Source organism: Primulina eburnea, chromosome 18 (genome assembly GCF_022965805.1).
Source record: "Primulina eburnea isolate SZY01 chromosome 18, ASM2296580v1, whole genome shotgun sequence".
Classification (NCBI taxonomy): Eukaryota; Viridiplantae; Streptophyta; class Magnoliopsida; order Lamiales; family Gesneriaceae; genus Primulina; species Primulina eburnea.
The window spans coordinates 1,606,278-1,625,979 of NC_133118.1; the positions used below are offsets into that span (position 1 = coordinate 1,606,278).

General features: G+C 34.0%; 2 protein-coding genes across 6 annotated transcripts; both read right to left on the reverse strand.

The window, feature by feature from the left end:
* Positions 1-8,775: 8,775 nt before the first annotated feature.
* On the reverse strand, positions 8,776-14,443 carry LOC140820014 (eukaryotic translation initiation factor 3 subunit I-like). Its single transcript, XM_073180310.1, has 9 exons — positions 14,312-14,443; positions 11,720-11,920; positions 10,827-11,042; positions 10,583-10,710; positions 10,269-10,388; positions 10,086-10,175; positions 9,631-9,717; positions 9,440-9,519; positions 8,776-9,023 (listed from the first exon to the last, which is right to left on the reverse strand). The coding sequence occupies exons 2-9, from the start codon at positions 11,901-11,903 to the stop codon at positions 8,948-8,950; spliced, it is 981 nt and encodes a 326-aa protein (XP_073036411.1). The 5' UTR covers positions 11,904-11,920; positions 14,312-14,443; the 3' UTR covers positions 8,776-8,947.
* Positions 14,444-15,063: 620 nt separating this feature from the next.
* Positions 15,064-17,630, reverse strand: LOC140820207 (uncharacterized). Of its 5 annotated transcripts, none has more exons than XM_073180540.1 (3): positions 17,487-17,553; positions 17,006-17,046; positions 15,064-15,698 (listed from the first exon to the last, which is right to left on the reverse strand). In XM_073180540.1, the coding sequence occupies exon 3, from the start codon at positions 15,643-15,645 to the stop codon at positions 15,343-15,345; it is 303 nt and encodes a 100-aa protein (XP_073036641.1). In that variant the 5' UTR covers positions 15,646-15,698; positions 17,006-17,046; positions 17,487-17,553; the 3' UTR covers positions 15,064-15,342. The 5 variants fall into 5 exon arrangements, with proteins under 5 accessions (XP_073036641.1, XP_073036640.1, XP_073036639.1 ...); XM_073180539.1 differs by having other exon boundaries at positions 17,006-17,066; positions 17,490-17,551; XM_073180538.1 differs by lacking the exon at positions 17,006-17,046 and having other exon boundaries at positions 17,490-17,630.
* Between the last annotated feature and the right edge of the window lie 2,072 nt (positions 17,631-19,702).

Here is a 19,702-nt window from a genome sequence, read left to right on the forward strand (position 1 = left end):
AGTTCTTTTTAAGAAAACGAGTAGTGGACGTTTCAGTTATCATCTCCTTCGAGTCCATGCCAAATTTTGTGCTGGAACATTTCATATTCGCAATCTTGATTTTGATGTTAACAAAACTTGTTTATTTGTTTCTAATGAGTTTACCTAAGTGCGCAGTAACTGAAAATGATCAGGCTTCGAACTGATCAGCTACCAAGATTAAACTGAAGCTATCGAGACAAAACTGAAAGTGCCAACTGATTGATCGAACTGAACCAGTACAACTGAATTATCAAGAGCAGTTCAACTGATTGTCCAGTTGATAGGTGGTTCAGCAGAAGATCTTCAGAAACCCGACTAGCTGATGAAGTGTTCAACTGATGAAGAGCCCAACTGACCAGTTCAACTGAATCAGTGAAATCAGTTCAGCTGACGAGTCAATAATTTCACCTCACCAGTTCATTTGACCTGTTCAAAACATCAATTAGGAGCGAACTAGTTTGCAGATACGACAAGCTTAATCCAGCTGTGCACAAAGATACAAAAGATATTGTACGATCAATATACAATAAGAGACGTTGCAGCAGCGCTTAAAGCCAATTGTTCCAGATATCTATCTGGGGGAACATATTCAAACTGCAATGGATTTTTTCACTGAGTCTCACTGTACGTTCAGCCAAACGCCTATAAATAGAAGTCGAAGTTCAGTGAAGACGATGATGAGAGTTGACGAGTGAAAAGATAAAATACAGAAAGGACACGCACAATTCTTATCAGCTTTGAAGAAGCAATCGGCTCAGAAAGAACACTTCAACGTGTTATCAGCTTAGTTTTAGAAGCATATTTCTCTCAGTGTGTGAGAACACTTTCAGGTAGTTTTCAGATATCAGTTCTCTCACACACACACCACCACTCAAATTCCGTCTTGCTCAATGACTTAAAACTTGTGTATGTAGTCTTTGACACATAGACATTAAACAAGTGTTGGCTAGAAGGTGATGCCTTCAGTCTAGACTAGGAGTTCAGTTAGGCAGTAGGTAAGCCCTAAGCTGGGTGGGTTTGTACAAGTAGTTGTATAAATCAAAGTCTTCTAGTGGATCCTACCCGAGGTGTCAGAAGGGGTGACGTAGGAACAGTTGAAGTCTCCCAACATCCATAAACATATCTTGTGTACTCTAACTGTTAACCCCTAGCTTTAAACTGACTTGATCAGTTCGAGTATCTATCAGTTCAGTTCTCACCATAACTGAACTGATACATGCAAGAACGGATCCCCCTTATCTTCAGTTAATTAGTTACACAAGATTAAAAGCTTTAACCGATCAGTTTTCTTAACGAATGATTATTTCGAGTATTTTTCACTTGATTTAATTTCAAACTCGATCTAATTCATCGGTGTAAACATTCTTAGAACACGAGCTATTGCAGCTCATGATGTTTTTAGATGATTTTCCCGATCCAACATTTTGCTATCAGTCTTTTCAAGTATTCCTCTTCTGTAACATACATCAACCCTTCCCTCGGCCCCTATCTTTTTGTATCTGCATACCAATTATCTTTTGTGTATGACCAGTGTCTTTCATTTCAAATTCTTTGTTTAATTGGTCCTTCAGCTTTATAATTTCACTCATATATTTATATGACACTAGCATGATGCACGTGCGTTGCACGTAATTTCAATTATATTATAAAAATTAAAAAAAAAATATGATTTTCTAAAAAAAAAATTGAATCATTTTGTTATTTATCTGAGCTTAATTTCTTATCATATTAGACGATTTATAAAAACTTATATAACTTACTTTCAAAATTGTTTCCCAGATTAAAATTCAAGCAGTTGATTTTATGTTATATAATAAATTGTAATGAACATAATATATAAAACAAAATGAACTGAAACAAATTTTTTTAAAAAAATTATATATTCAAACACAACGTATAAATCATAATAACCTAAAAATCAACCAAATTATGTATTTTACCAATGTATAAATCATAATCTACAAAAGCGAAGCGTACTAAAGACAAATAATTATCAATTTAAAATCACTATGACTAACTCTTAAAAACAATATTAATACAAATGAAATAGTAATATTGATAGTAAAATATAACTCATAATATTTAATTTAACCTCTTAATTTTTTTTTATTTTTTATTTTTACAATTCTATAAATCATGGATAATAAATTCTATATATCGATCTTTCGTAAACTAACATTGATGACTGTTAATTTCTTGTTAAATAAGTTTTAAAATAATAAATCAATCAATATATGTAAAAAAACGGACATTCAAATAAGATTATATGATAAATATCAAATAAACTCATATAATAATTATTAAATATATATTTGAAACTATATGATTTTAGCCATTAAAATTTGAAATATAACAAAAGAAATAGACGTTCATATATATTTTTGTGATACTATAATTTATTACTTAATTAGAAATTGCAATAAAAATATAATTACAAAATTACAATAAAATCATTGGAAAAACATGTAGAGATAATTAAAAGGATAAAACATTTAAATGTAGTATAAAGATGAGTTATTTGATAAAATTAATTCATTGGAAAAACATGTAGAGAGAATTACAAGGATAAAACATTTAAATGTAGTATAAAGATGAGTTATTTGATAAAATTAATATAGGAGTTACATTCCAATCTTGAAGTGTGTATAGAAGGTTAATTAAACAATATTAATATAAATGAAATAGTAATATTGATAGTAAAATATAACTCATAATATTTAATTTAACCTCTTAATTTTTTTTTTTTACTTTTTATTTTTACAATTCTATATATCATGGATAATAAATTCTATATATCGATCTTTCGTAAACTAACATTTATGACTGTTAATTTCTTGTTAAATAAGTTTTAAAATAATAAATAAATCAATATATGTAAAAAAAAAAAACAGACATTCAAATAAGATTATATGGTAAATATCAAACAAACTCATATAATAATTATTAAATATAGATTTGAAACTATATGATTTTAACTATCATATGACATTAGCATATCATCCCCATAGAGTATAAGGTAAAGGAGACCTTCTTGAAGTACACACAATTATCAATTAAGTGAAAAAAAAATTGTGAACTCGAATATTTGAGCTCTCAATAGTAAAATAGAAGTCTAACTTTGAATCATCACTCACATGTTTATTAAAAACTCAATTAAGAGCAGGAATGTATTTATATACTACTAATGAGTTGAGTTGATGTAGTTACCCGACCCCAGTGAAGAAAGTGTTTTTGAGAATGAAGATATTCTTTCATCATCTCTGAATAAAAAAATTATCGAGATTGCAATATATTATATGTAAAAGCTATCGAAATAAATATTATTGTTATACGATCAACTCGTATTCTAAACATTTCAATTGAGTACTAACTCAAACGATATATAATACTCTTGCTACAAATAATAATTTTGTTATCTATTATTGTTAATTTAAAATTAAAAAAAACTTGTGTGAGACGGTCTCACAGGTCATATTTGCGAGATGAATTTCTTATTTTGGTCATCCATGAAAAAATATTACTTTTTATACTAAGAATATTATTTTTATCGTGAATATCCGTAGAGTTGACCCGTCTCATAGATTAAGATATGTGAAACGGTCTCACATGATACTCATTCTTTAAAATTTGAAGGTAAGGAGAATTTTTTGTTTTTGTTTTTGTTTTTGTTTTTTTTTTTTTTTTTTTTGAATAAAGTGAAATTGGCTAAATGAATGATAATAATAACTCGAGGTCCAAATGCAGAACCATTCTAAAACCCTGTGATGCATCTATTCCGCCGCTTTGTCTCGGCCCCTCTCCGCCGCGACTCCACCTTCCACCACCACCGCACTTCCGCCCGCGCTCTATACGATTCCGCCGCCTCGATAATATGCCCGCGCGACCGGGGCCTCGACTACGCCGTGGCTCGTGAGAGGCACCTCAAACCTGTCATCAACCTCAAAGATCTCATCATTTCGGAGCCCTCAAAGTCTGCTCCACTATCCCTAGTGACACAATCGAAAGAGACCCTCCAAATCCCTTTTCGACCTATAGAGTTCATTCGAAAATATCCCTCGACTTTCCAAGAATTCTGTCCCGGCTCTCTCAACGTGAACCCCCATGTCAAGCTCACCCCTGAAGTCATTGCTTTAAGCTCAGAGGAGAGATTGATTTATCAAAGTGTGAACTACAAGCAAGATATAGCTACCCGGCTTTTGAAGCTGTTGATGATTGCCAAGGTCAACAAAGTTCCAATCTTTTTGTTGGAAAGGTTGAAATGGGAGCTGGGTTTGCCTCAGGATTATGAGACAAGTGTGATTCCCGAGTTTCCTGATTATTTTCGGGTGATTGATGGGGGTCCTTTGGGTGATAATTGGAAAATGCTCGAGTTGGTTTGCTGGAGTGATGAGTTCTCTGTATCTGAGATGGAAAAGAAGAGGGATAAGGACGGAAAGATTCATTTTCCTTTGCAGCAATCGAAAGATTTCGAGATGGATAAGAAGTATAAAAAGTGGGCAGATGAGTGGCAGAAGCTGCCGTATGTCTCACCTTACGAGAATGCAATTCATTTGGCAGTAAAGACTGATGAATCGGATAAGTGGGCGGTGGCAGTTCTGCATGAAGTGTTAAACCTTTTTGTAGGGAATAAGGCAGATAGGGAGAACCTGCTTTCTCTAGGGGAGTTTTTTGGGCTGAGGTCAAGGTTTAAGCGGGCGTTTTTGCAACATCCGGGCATTTTTTATATCTCTAGTAAGATTGGGATGCATACAGTCATTTTGAGGGAGGCTTACAAGAGGGGGATGTTGATTGAGAGGCATCCTTTAGTGGATATGAGGTTTAAATATGTCCATTTAATGAATGTAGTGAAAGATGAGATCAAATCCAAAATCGAGCAGCAGAAGACTGTTGTTGGTAAAAGGAAAGGTGTAGAGGAATTGGAGGATGAAGGAAATGTGGAGGAAGATGATTCTGAAGTGGATGACTTATCAGATGATGATGATGATGATGACGAGGAGGAAGAGGAGGAGGGAGAAAATAAATCTAAAAGAGGAAGGTCCAAAGAGAAGAATGGAAAATTTGAAGACGAGAATCCTAAAAGAAATTTAGCTAGGAGAGCAAATGGACAACGAAGAAAGGATAGTAATTATAATGATGAACGTGGAAGATCGATAAGATTTTCTAAGAGTAAAAATGATCGTGGTGATCAGGGTATCCGTGGTATGGCATTGCGAAAATCAGACAACGGCGAAAATGCAACTACAAGAGAAAGCTTCAAAAGACAACCTGCAAACTTTGTAGATCGGAGCTTCAAAAGACAACCTGCAAACTTTGAAGATCGGAATTCTAGAAGAAAAAATGTAGGGAGAAGTATAAATGGGCAGAGCAGAAATGAGAATGATCATGACAGTTCAACAAGGTTTTCCAAGCAAACAAATGTTCGTGGTGATCGTATGGTTTCGAGAAGAGCCCCAAGAAAATGGGCTGAGGATGAAAATGCAACAAATAGAGAGAGGTTCAAACGACAACCTGCAACTTTTGAAGGCAATAATTTTAAAAGAAGTACTGCAAGGACTCGAAATGGCCGAAGCACCAACGATAGTACCTATGAAAGTTCAACAAGGTTTTCTCCTAATCTTCGTAGTGATCGGAGTCTTCCAAGAAGAACCGCACCAAGTTAGATGACTCGATAAGCAGAGCAAATGTGAAGCAGAGAGGACGCCTTAAGTGTGAAACACAGCTTGCTCGAGCTGGCAATTCGTGTATTCTGTTAGTCCAATCTTGGCAGAATTTTTTAAAGCATGATTATGTTTTTTAACAGCTTGTAATCAGTCTTGTCAGTTGCATCGGTTACCTCTATGTTAGGCTGATAACAATGACTCATTATGGGATCTTCATAGTTGACTGGGAGCATCAATTTCGATTGTTGTAGAATTACTTATTTACGATCAACTGATAAGCATGCTGTGACAGATCATTCTTGTCAACCTTTCATGTTAACAGGTTCTTAAAAACAAATTTATTATCAATAACAAGTTGTTCTTGGTTACTATATCGATGTCTAGATCACTAGTATTTGATTTCTTCATGTAAAGCCTTGTGCTGCATATTTCTGGTGAAATAAACTCTGAATCATTAGGCCATTTCAATGCTGTACAGCATGTCTTTGGCATGTTGGGATCACTCATAAGTCGAAATCGTCATTTTTTGACTCAGAGAACTCTAATGTCGAAATGATTTGATTTATTAAATATCCAAAGAAGAACACATATTAAAAAAAAATTGTGAGCAGAAATTTACTTTGTTGACTTCACATTGGAGGTATTTTAGCTGTAAATTAAAAAATATAGGTAGGCAATATATTTTTTTCTTGGAAAATTTCATTTACAAACTTGATAGCATAGAATAGTTTCAGGTTGTGTTTGGACTGATGAATTTGAGACGATGAATTTCAAATTCCTTGATTTTCTTGGATGAAAAAAATTAAACTGAATTTCAAATCCACCTTATATCAAGTTATACAAATATGATAATAATTGTTGTTAATTTCATCTGCATCCAAGATGAATTTGAAATGCATTTCTAAATTTCAAATCCTCAAATCATTCATTTTCAATCAAATCCATGAATCCAAACGCAATCTCAGCTCGTTTGTTTTCACAAGAAAATCTTAGCCCATTTAAAATAAAATACAGGATGCTTCCAGCATTAAAATTGAGTTCAAAGTATAAGTTCTCATTCAACAACCTATATATTAATAACGATGACAGATTATTACACTCAAGAGAAAGCTTCAACTCTAAGATCAATTCAACTTCCTCTAAGACCAATTCAACTTCCCGTGGTCTGCCTATATATGTACAGCTCTTAAGCATATAGAGGTTGCCAATGCCAAAACACCATTAATCTTGATGGATCTACCATCAGAAATCATTGCCAATATTCTATCAAGACTTCCATGGCAAACCATCATAAGCTGCAAATGTGTTTGCAAGCAATGGCACAAGCTTCTCTCGAGTCCGGAGTTTGTCAAATTCCATCGTTCTGTATCGAAGCCAGACGTACTTGTCCTTCAAACTGATTCAAAGGGTGAGTACATCTGGAAACTCGTCGAACATCAAGACAACTTTCAACTAAATCAACACGGTTTTTGCAGTATCAACATCATGTATAAAAGAACAAAAAGAAAATAGCAACCCAAATCGAGGCCTGTACGAAGTACATTTTCCTTAAAACAGATTTGTCTCCTCCGAAGGTGCATCGAGGATCTGGACGGATAATTGTTTCTCAGGATACAACTGCAAAACTTAGCAGCAACTTAGCATGAAATAACTACATCGACGAACTAAAAACGTATATTCACTTTATCATCGAAAATTAACGGAGACCTAATAAAAAACTAACAATATGAAATGCAAGAGAATGCTTGAGAGAGACTTTGAGTGTTTGTAAAATCATTTGTATGTATATGGAATGAGAAAATGAACACACTATTTATAAGCCCCAAAATGCAAATCAGAAGTCATGCAAAATCCCATTAACTCAAAAATATGAAAAGGCAAAAGTATTCAATTAATCCAAGAATGTAGAAAGTCAAAAGACACTTCCAACAATTAACTCAAAAATATAGAGAGCCAAAAAACACTATTACATTCATGAGACATAATTTTTATTCAAACTTTTAATTTGATTCAAATTTCCAACAATAATTTTACTCTCACGATAGCAAAGACTTTGAACATCTGAGAAACATTAAGTTAGCTCAAAGATTTGAATGTTGATTATTTAATTGTTGAATCTCATGCCAAGGTTTTGATTGAATCGTTTAATTTTTTGGGATCATATTCTTGTTGTCTGATTTTAATTGTCAATTTTTTTGAGACTTTCGCCGGGGAAATATCATATTGTACGTCTCATTTTGAATATAGATCAGCGAATCACGCTGCACATATTCTAGCTGTCTGATCTAGTAGGTCGATGCAATTTGGTTTAATATGATTACAGTATTGTTAAAAAAAATTGAAAGAAATATTCAAATCTTTGCTCGGGAATGTAAATTAAATAAATATATTTATATAAGAAAAAAATTTCTATATCTTTTAACAGAAAAAATAAAACAAACAAATTTTCAAAAGACCTTCAACCAGCTTTTTGTACAAAAAATTCGATGAATGATATTTAAAAAATAAAAATAAAAGATAGTTATAGATTACCTTTACTTTGTTCAGGTAAAAATCAATAAAAATAATTGCAATGATTGACTTTTATCCAGTAATAAACATAATTTATTTATATTTATAAATAAATATAAATAAATGAGACGATTGAAAGTCGATAGTCTCCTTTTATCTTCAATGTTCTCCATTTTCTCCTCTTTAGTCTTTTCGATCAGGAACGGAACAAACGGATTGTGTTGCTTACTCAAGAAAAAAATGAACAAAAAGATTTGAATTTTATTTTTCATACTCCTGAATTTTGATTCTTCTTCTAAAGGTATTGAAATACCTTTTTAAATTTTTCATAAGAGATTCAATATTAATTAGTTTTTATATACAACTTATTCATTAATATTTTAAAACAACTAAATTTGTGATTAAATTTATACATCGGATCGAAAGGACCGAATCATGGTATGAAAAACTGAACCGAAATAACACTATTTATATATCAGATCAGGCATTTGTAAAACCGAACCATCAGATCTGATCCGGGACTAGAGATCTCTACAAATGGATTTGAGATACCAAAGTAAACATTTGATTTAAAAAGGGGGTAAAATTTGGATCACCTCAACTAGATTCAATAACTCACATTGAATGTAATTTTTAAGCATGCATGTTAAGGTTATAATCAATATTAGAATTAGAACTCTGCAATGGATTATCCCTAGCAACATTTAGAATCAATCTGAAGACAAAATTTCCAACACAATACTTCTTGCTTGTGTCTAAATCTTGATGTGGAAGTATTCCTGATCAAAATGGTGCAGTCTCACATATCCATCTTCACCTCCACTTGAGAAACTAATGAAAGCATCAGGCCATGAGAAAAGTAAGGATTATTATCGAGGCATAATAAAGAACAGTAATAATCAGCGAGATGATCGAAGAAATGCGAAGATTAATAAAATAGTAGATTGCAAATTAATGTGTAGACATGTTAATCATATGAAACCAACACAACATAATCATGAAACTGAGTTTAAATTGGGAAAAAAAGTTGTTTCTGTTTAGTGTCCAATTCATAGAACAGTATGTTTCTGGTTATAAAAATAAGTACCAGGTTCAATAAATTAGAAATGTCCTTGTTTTAGAATTTATGAGTGGATGAACCTCAGGTGGATAGGTTCGACGTTCGAGTGGAATGAGCATGTTTTAATTTGTAGTGGGGCAGCTCAAACAAGAAGTAACTGCATGGAAAAAGAAATCTTGAATCTAACCTTTTTCCATCTGGATTAAAAGCCAATGCATTTATTGGTCCAAAGTGGCCTTTTACACCTCCTATTTCCTCTTGAAGGATCTAATCACAAAGAAAGTAGAGCACAAAAAACTTATCAGAGGCCCATACGTCGTCAAACTCCATCTGAATTTTTGCAGTGTTTAGTTAGTTTCTAACATCCAAAGCTATTACCTTGTCGTAGAATTTGGCCTCAAATTTTCCAGCACGATGATCAGTGGTGGTGACAGAAGATGCATCTTGACCACCTCCTAGAACGACCTGAAAATGCAATGTATCAAACAAAATCAATAAATTGAACAAACTTGACATAGACAAGACAAAAACAGATATTTTTACCATGTCCGCAAATGCACCAATTATAACATAAAAATTGGGTAGAATGTAATTACCAAGAATTAAATGCATATATTATGCAAGCTTCAACATAGTAGAAATGTTCAGAACAATGAAGCAAAAAAAAACTAGTCAACCAACTGCCACGAGCGCCACTTTTGTTCAAGTAAAATAGATAATAAATTAAATTGATGGAAGCCAGCAGACTTGAAAACACGGCCTGTATAAAAGATCACGCTAAATAAAGTAAATGAGTGAAAGCAGTTGATATGATCCATTTTGATGGCACTTACATGATCGAGGAGTGGAGACATGGTAACTGCATTTACGGGTCTCCCCGTCACATAGGTCTTGACGAGAGCCAGAGTTCTCGTATCCCAAAGCTAGTAAATGAGAAGAAATCAGCCAACAACCTTGAAAATAACAAATTATAAAACTGGAAAAGGTAATAGTAAAAAGACAGAAGACTATAATACTTTGGCAGATTTGTCCAGGGAACCGGTCAGGAAATGTGAACCATCTGCTGATTTTGAAAGAGATGTAATAGGCTTTTGATGGCCCTCCTCCTTGTCAGACACCTCAAGTATCTTTCCTGTCTGCAGTTTAAAGTGACAATAAAAAAGAATAAAACCACATTGATCCAAAAATTAATATTCGTATAAAGGAAGTGAGAAACAATAAGTAACAGATAATGAACTATGTCTGGGTCATATTTTCTGTCATAGAATTAAATCTATCATCTCAATCATTTGAGCACTATAATCACACGCCTTTAAGAAAAATACCCAACCTCAGAATCCCATATTCGAATTACTGAATCTTCACCAGCACTAATGATTGTCTTATTCAGAGGTCCCCAAACAGCTCTATTAATTCTTCCCTGGTGCCCCTTGAGAATGAGAACAGATTCACCAATTTCTGCATTTCCACGAAAATCATAAGTTCGCTGTTTAACAGTAAACTAACCAGGCTAGCTCGGCAACATCAAATCGACACCTCTTGTAATGAGGTAAAGGTAAGGATGAAGTACTCACGTTCATCTGGATCTCTGGCAATTGTTTTAACATGCATAGCAGATGGCAATCCCATGAAAGGGTCTGTTGTTATAACTGCAAGTTTATCACCAACTGCAAAATCAACGGACCTAGCAGGTGAATCAAAGTTGAACGTGAAAAAAGGAGTTCCTGTTTGGACATCCCATAGTTTTGCAGTCTGATCTGCACTTCCAGTTATCAACCTGGTGGAATTCCCTGTACATGGAAGAAATCATGTATCATTCGTTCTCACATTATAGTGACAACTTCACATGAATCAATGCGATAGTTCTAGTTGAACAAATTTATATTATACATTATCTAGCATTATTCTAGCAGAAGGAATACAGAACCTTTCACTCTGCATGCTAACATGTAGAAGGAGTGTAGCACATAAAACTTTGAGCATATAGGGCCTTTCAATAATATCTCTCCTACTCTACACGGTCCACTGATTTGAGTTTTGAAGGAGTGTAGCACATAAAACTTTGAGCATGTTTCTAGGTACTAAGGCATTGATTAATTGATTTTTTTTCATGAAAGCCTGCAGCATTGGCTTAAAAACCCGAAAAGAAAACTTCGAGAAAATTTTGCCAATGAATGAATTTTAATTTTCAATCACACAAAGAAATCACTAGTTTAAAAATTATTCTGATAGAATAATTCAACAAATCCCAGGTAAATTTCACTTTCTCGAACTTCAGATATTTCAAAGCGATGCTCTTTGATGAGTTCATGAAAGAAACAAACAAGAGGTTATCTGCTTGAGCGCCCTCAATTCCCCTAGTATAGTTTTTCTTGTTTCTTCCAGAACACCCTTCCAAAATTCCCACCAGACAAACCTTCAACAAATCAAAAGAGACGTAAGATACAACAAAGAGAAATGAATTAACTGGAAATGTCACAGGACCAAACGGCCCCGTTATGGCCATGATAAGTGCCGAGGCGCTCTCCATTATCAGCGAACCACACAGTGGGGTTGTGGTCTTTCGCACACGAGAAGAGCAAATCCCCCTCTCTGTTGTACTTTATAAACGTCAATGGTCGCTCATGCCCTTTCATCAAAATGGGCCTCATCTTGTATCCTTTTATTGCTGCAAAAGAGTCAATTTAACTGGTGATGGAAAGTTGTGGAAGAACCAAACTCAAACCGAAAAATTACTGAAATTTATCTAACAATGAAAAACGAAAACAACAGTATTATCTCATTTTCTTTTTCAAAAATTCATTCACATATTCAAACAATCATTATTTTCAGTCAACTTTTCTCCTCTTCCGAGACATACTCTACTGTTATATTACATTCTGACACACCACAAACCATAAAATAATAAATAACTAGCCAAAAGTTTGCGTGAATTGATCTATAAAGTAAATCTTGCTTCTTCAAACAAACAAAATCAAACATACAATTCATCCCCTAACATATTTTCAAAAACCTCATTTCCTCAGAGAAAACCTCTGAATACACCGGAAAAAACAAAACATAATCTGCAGCATTCATTAGGAGTGTGGTAGCTTTACTTTTTATTGTTCTAATAGTTATTTAACAAATACAATGGATTTCATCCAGATCAGTTACTTAAATTTTGGAGATCAATTTGGTAACTTCAGGATTCTTTTCTGTTTTCCCATTCACATGAGAAATAATAGTGTTCTTTTCCTCTTATTGTTGTCTGGCACCAGAGCACAGGATGGTCTTTGAGAAATTGTGATGGTTAAAACAGCCATGACCAGAAGTACAACTTCTTCAGGGGCTCTTTGTTTTGGCAACTCTTCAGGTGTCGCTATTATTCTTAAATCTTAATGGATTCAAACATTGCTCCAACTGACATTCAACTATTTAGAATGGACACTGTTTGTCAGGCCCATGGTTGATGGCAAAGAAAACATCTTGGATAAGAGAAATAAAGAGACGTGCAAATAATGATCCAACCTTGAATGTGCATTGGTAATAGCATGGCCTGTTAATTCAATAAAGCCAGCAGTTGGGAACATTTGAATTTTTTCTCCTACTACAAAAGAAGTTAGGAGCCCGTGCAAGGAACATATTCAGACCTATAAACTGGGTGCTACTTTCTTAAGTGATATTCATCGTGCTAATAAATTCCATGCTTTCATCCCAACTCAAGATGAAGAAACTCATTCCACGGTCACTTCTAAGGGCTCTTGCTACCAATCTATGGGATTTCACTTTGCAATAAAAATTAGTTTTTATGTTATTTTTATTAGTCATCATTGAAAAAGATTAAAATTTATTATTTTCTATTAAGATTGGAACTTGGACCTAACTCAACCCCAAAAGCTAGCTCAAGGGGGAGGATTGTCCAAGCCAATATATACCACTCAAAGGTTATTTATCTAACCGATGTGGAACATTTAACACACCCCTCTCACGCCCAGGAATGAACATCTGGAGCGTGGAGTTTACAAATGACCCAATTATGGGCAGAATGGGTGGCCTAATTATAGGCAGTCCAATACATAACGGTGAAACCCGGGCTCTGATACCATGTAAAGATTGGAACTTGGACCTAACTCAACCCCAAAAGCTAGCTCAAGGAGAGAGGATTGTCCAATCCCATATATACCACTCAAAGGTTATTTATCCAACCGATGTGGGACAATTAACACACCCCTCTCACGCCCAGGAATGAACATCTGGAGCGTGGAGTTTACAAATGACCCAATTATGGGCAGAACGGGTGGCCTAATTATAGGTAGTCCAACCCATAACGGTGAAACCCGAGCTCTGATACCATGTAAAGATTGGAACTTGGACCTAACTCAACCCCAAAAACTAGCTCAAAGGGGGAGGATTGTCCAAGCCAATATATGGCTCTCAAAGGTTAATTATTTAACCGATGTGGGACATTTAATATTTTCCAAGATATCCTAGAATATAAGGAAATGACCAAATAGACAAATTTACGGAACCAGAAAAATCATCTTCTTAGTTAAAGAAACATTAAAATAAAGTATCCAACAAGTTGTTTTTTCAACTAATAAAGAGAAAATTGATTTTCTTAGCTTGCCCAAAAAATAACAAGCATGTCAGTGATAATTTTCTTGAAAATCAATACACACCATCATGAGGGAACTTAGCATGTCCTATCACATGAGCAAAAGGCTAGAACACAATAAAACTAACAGAAATTAAAAATTAGAAAGCAAAAAAAAAGAAGGAAGTAAATAAAGAAGTCAGACAAGAATAAGTGGATGCAGACTAATCAACCAGTAATACACCTAGAAAAGCAAAGACACAAAACTCAGTTTCACAAAATACATCATCCTTAATTTAACAACATAAATCCACAGTAGGTCCAAAACTTTATCACATATTCAGCAGAAAACAGACTCAACATACTTCCGATTCATACACTATGTTAAGCAATACAAAAGAAACATCTTAGCCGAAAAAGAATAGGTCGATTGATTGAATCATCAAAAAAATTCAAACCAAAAATGTATACCCAAAAACTTACGATGCCGGAAAATGGAAGCAGAAATGATTGGCGAGCTGTGACAAACAAGAACACCGGCGGCGGCGGTGGCGGCGGAAGAAGAAGGCAGCGGAAGGGGGAATAAAGATTTAGCTGTGAGCGGTTTGGGGAGTGTTTTACCCTGTTTATATCCATTTTTATTTTTAGTAAATTAAATTTTATATAAAACATTAATTTTTTTTTTTTTGAAATGTTATTTTTGAATTTAGTTTTATTAGATTCTACTTTTCTTTAATAAAATAATAGATTTATTTTAACCATTATTAAAGCAGTGTAAAATAAATAAGAAGCCAAAAACACCTAATTAACTAAATAAATAAAAGGAAAAATAATAGCTTTTGTAATTAATTATAGTAAGAAGAAATTTTAATTTTTCTCGATTTATAACATTCAAATTATAAATATTTTTACATAAGATTTATGCCAAATGAGTCCTTTTCTTGAATATAAAGTTGGAAAGTACTTTATAATTTATTAATTTTAATTTTTTTAATGTGTATTAAATAAAATTTAAAAATTATATTTGGTCAGTCCAACGAGTCCAATCCAAAACTGAGGAAAAAACTTGTTGAGACGATCTCACTGGTCGTATTTTGTGAGACGAATCTCTTATTTGGGTCATCCATGAAAAAATATTACTTTCTATGTTAAGAATATAATTTTTATTGTGAATATCGATAGGTCAACCCAGCTCATAGATAAAGATTCGTGAGACTGTCTTACAACGTACCTACTCCCAAATTGAACACAGCGGTCCGTTTTGACATATCTATAAATGTGTGACACATACATATACACTGAAGTCTAATGGAGAAAAGTTCAATCTTTAAACAAATAACATCTTTTACCAAATAAAAAATACTCGTACATCGACTTGCACCAGAATGGTAGGAAAAAATAAGCCGAAATAAACCCAAAGCTCCATTCTGGGGACTCCACCCACACCAAAGAACTAGCGCAGAAGTTGGCAAAGGTCTTCGTTCTCCAACTCCTCATGTTCATGATTTTCTCGATTAACGTTCCAACAAGACTTCATCAAAGTTCCAGTCGCGTACAAGGTCCCTTCTAACAGCATGACTTCTTACCAGTCGAGGGGCACCCGAAGCCATCCCAGTACTTGGGACCGTAGGTTGAGGCATCACTTTAGAGGATGTGATGCTCGGATTAGCTCTATGATGCGGTAATGAAGTTCTCTTGATCAAACAATTGGCGATTGCGGAACAACGTCCCTCGTTGTCAGAACTCGAAACGGAGTAGCTTCTGAAGGAGTGTGATGGACTATCTACACCATGGCAAACAAGACACGCCAGACTCATATTCGCCTGCTTTGAACTATATCCAAGTAGGCTCGTCCTTTGATGCCCTGTACCTGATGAAAATATTTAGAGTAAATATCTTTCATTGATAATTTTCTAACAAAAGAAGAACCGTAGGACGCGTGCTGGGTAAAAGCGTCTGTAGCGAGTAGCATGGATAAAAGGAGTAAAGGTTGTACTTGAAGATAAATGATGCAGCTGAGGTCAAGCATTTGGTTCTGCTATTAATGTTGTTAATACAAGAGTGACCATAAAATTTCATTATAACCATAAAGTCCCCAAGTTTTGATTTGCATTGCTTCATGTTTCCATCGGCCAAAATCCAAAAATACTTCTTCAAATACAAAAGAGAACTCAAATAAGGGACTTAGTCATCACCGTATAAGCATCTAATTTTAAAATGCGATAAACTAGCAGAAAACCAAGACACGGCAGGTTTCTCACGATATAACTACACGTCTCGACTTGTTTATTTATTTTTAAGGACTACAATTCCCACTACCGGGTCAATCATCAAAAGGCAAGAAACATAAAAAGTGGGTTAATTTGTGTATATACATGAATCTTTGCACGTAGCTTTTGGATGGTCAAGCAAACGGATTCTACAAACAGCACACACTTAATATCAATTCCCAGTTGTATAGCATCCATTTCTTACTTCCTATGTCACTCAACTAACACCCTTCTTCTCCTAAAATTACATTTTTCCCCTTCTCCTCGATGAGGGATGGTGACAGAGATTGCAGAAGGGACTGAATTAAACAGCCCGAAACTGAAATGAAAGGAACAGAGTTGGTTCGCCTCAGTAAAATATTCAATGGACACATCAAAATTATGTACAAATATAGAGTAATGAAACTACACAATCACGAAGATGTAAAAACCAATCCTTCATCACACAAACAAACTTTTCATTCAATCACCACAAAGGCAGAAAGGCTAATAGGAGAAAAATAGCATTCATCCAAAATATAAAGATTATTATAGCAAAACATGCATGCAAGACATAGAAATCAGAGAGACTAACTGTAGCTGTAAGGTTGGAATACATTAAAAACAGGAGAGTGAAAGATCATCATCAGTTGAAACAATATGAAAACATAAAAATTACAAACATCGCGCAAGAAGCGGAAGTTGCACCGCAAGCTTTCGGATAAATAACCTACATTCAACGATAAGTAGCCCAATTCCAATCAAAACCATAGAACTATTGCAACTTGAGGAAAATCACGCTCCCAAAACAAAGTAACTCAGTTTTAACTTGCTCAAAGATCATATCAGCACACCCAATATATCTAATCGAACGTCTAAATTTCCAAAAAAAAATAGTTCAAATGAATGAAAAGGATTCAAAATACACCTCCAAGAACAAGGTAAGAGCTTTTGTCAACAAGTGTGCATAACCAACAAGGAAAAAGAAACTAATGGCAAAATCCAAGATGCCCGAAATTAACAGGTGAGACAAAATGAGACAAAAAGATCATTCAAGTAAGAAAATGTATCAGATATAAGCTAAAATGCCTACAAACCAAACAAGCCCAGTTGAAAGACAAAACACGGATTAATCTGCAAATCTATTTCACAAAGAAACAAAAAGAATCACATATGGCTCACCAAATAGCTACCAAAATCAAATAAAATCACATTTCAAATAACAAAGCTAAATAAAATCAGCTAACCAACAACTTAATCTATCTTGTATCAATCAAGAAACAGAAAACAAAAGAACCCAGTTGGAAATTTAGCTGCACAATCAATTCATGGCGATACAAGAAGATGACAATGCAAGAAAATAAAAACCCAAGATTGGAAAAGGAAACATAATAGGGATCTGGGAAACAAACCTCAAACTCCGTGAAATTATAGTCAAGTAACTGTCTGAGTGAGTGATGAGTGGCTGTTAGGTTAGGTTTGATTCCTAGGCAGCGCTGAATCTTGGAAAAAGCATCGTCGGATTCAACACCGAATGTAATAATAGTGTGTGTCTGACACGGAGAGGGAGAGAATAAAAAGATAATTGATGAGCCCACTTTTGGTGGTCAAGAAAATTGTAGGAAGTAGACATATTGGGGTACATATAAGCCATGGATCTAATTTTTCAAAATATAAATTAAAAAGAATGGGTATAGTGACACTGATGTTTAACGGATCGGCTCGATCTAGATCCATATTGAAACAAATCCGGTGTAATCCGAAACTGATATCAGTTCTAATTTTGAAAAAAAAAATCCGACACAATATCGAATTGTAATGAATTTTTTTAAAATGAATTTTCAACCGGTTTAATTTGGTCAAGTAGTATGCCTATATAGTGAATGGGAAATTTGAAAAAAAAATCCTAAAAAATAATAATTATCTCTCCTTATAAAACAATCGAAATATGACATATTGGATTATTGTGCAACATAAAAGAATTTTGTTCTAATATTATCACAAGTCATAATTTTTTATAAAGTGACAATTGTTAGATTTTAAAAAAAAAATTGACTACATTGTATTGTGTTACGATCAAACGCTTATTACTAGGTCAAAAGTTATAGCTATTAGTCAAGGCACGAATTTATTTTCTTATACGCGTGACAGTGCAAGATGCACTTACTTGAGTACTAATGGATCGGGGCTGTTAGGCCCATGAGTCCGAGGGAGATTCGTGCTAACTGTTGGTGTTACCTTATATCTCTTAGATATCAATCTTACTCTTTCACTAGTTATCAATCTTACTCTTTCACCAATGGATCGGACTGTTAGGCGGCCCATGAGTCCGTTGAGGTTCGTACTAACTGTTGGTGTTATCAGTTATATCTCTTAAATATTAATCTTACTCTTTCACTAGTTAGAGACAATATTACCATTAAGATTTGACGTTACTTTTTTACGGCTAAGTTAACCAACCATATCAAGCGGTGCAACGTCAGAAGCTTGACCCACGATAACTTCTCAGCAGGTCACTCATTTTAGCATTACTCTCACTCATGCACATTTAACACAACATTCTCTCAAGAAGTATAGAAATATATTTTTTGGGAGACTTGAACTCATGATTGCGTTTCGTTATCAATTTTTATGATCAAACACATATCACTAGACTAAAAACTACGTTTATTAGCCAAGGTGTATACATGTGGGAGCATAGAGTACATCTGCTTGGGTACTAATGAGTCGGACTGTTAGTATCATGAATCTGGTGAGGTGTGTGTCTATCTGCTAGTATTGTCTTATATCCCTTTGAGATCAGTCTTAACATTTATCTACTGTGAGTCCTATGTCAAGCAGAGACAATATTATTCATTAAAATCTAACTTCACTCTTTTACGACCCACTTTTACGACCAGATCAAGAAGTACAATGTCAGTAGTTTGACGCACAAGAAGTTCCAAAAGAGGTCACACTTCTCAATAATACTTTTACTTATGCCCGCTTAACACATCATGTTGTTATATTTTTATTGTTATGGTTTAAATAAGTAAATATTCAAAAGTGAATTATATTTACATTTCATTATTTTATTATTCTATTCCAATTTGACTTTTTGTTGTATAAATTAACAATAATTACCTTATATTGATTTTTTTAGTAAGTTTGTTAATGGCTCTCAATTACTAAATTAAAATTATTAAATTGTCGATATTCATAAATATAAATATAAAAATAAATAACAATTAAAAGTATTATAATATTTAACAAAAATAAATATGGATACTAACAATATTAACATAAAAATGCTATGTCAACACTTGTATCAGTTGTTGTATGAAGCTTGAAGATGCTTTTAAAATTTAAAAATAAATATTTTGTCTTAAAATTAAGGCAAAAATTTGTGTGAGACGGTCTCACGGGTCGTATTTGTGAGACGGATCTCTTATTTGAGTCACCCATGAAAAAATATTACTTTTCATGCTAAGAATATTACTTTTTATTGTGAATATGGGTAGGGTTGAACCGTCTCACGGATTATGATCCGTGAGACGGTTTCACATGAGACTCACTCTAAAATTAATACAAATGATATTCAACCAGGAGAGAGAGAAAATCTTTCAAAGAGAATGATAGATCTATA

What these genes read in the sequence shown, in the direction of transcription:
- LOC140820207 (XM_073180538.1), bottom strand. Translation starts at nt 15,645, where the DNA reads ATGAGTCTGGCGTGTCTTGTTTGCCATGGTGTAGATAGTCCATCACAC.
- LOC140820014 (XM_073180310.1), bottom strand. Translation starts at nt 11,903, where the DNA reads ATGAGGCCCATTTTGATGAAAGGGCATGAGCGACCATTGACGTTTATA. An exon ending in CCCTGGACAAATCTGCCAAA is followed by an intron (nt 10,176 to 10,268) that starts GTATTATAGTCT and finishes CTCATTTACTAG; the next exon opens with CTTTGGGATACGAGAACTCT. An exon ending in TGTCTCCACTCCTCGATCAT is followed by an intron (nt 9,718 to 10,085) that starts GTAAGTGCCATC and finishes TTGCATTTTCAG; the next exon opens with GTCGTTCTAGGAGGTGGTCA.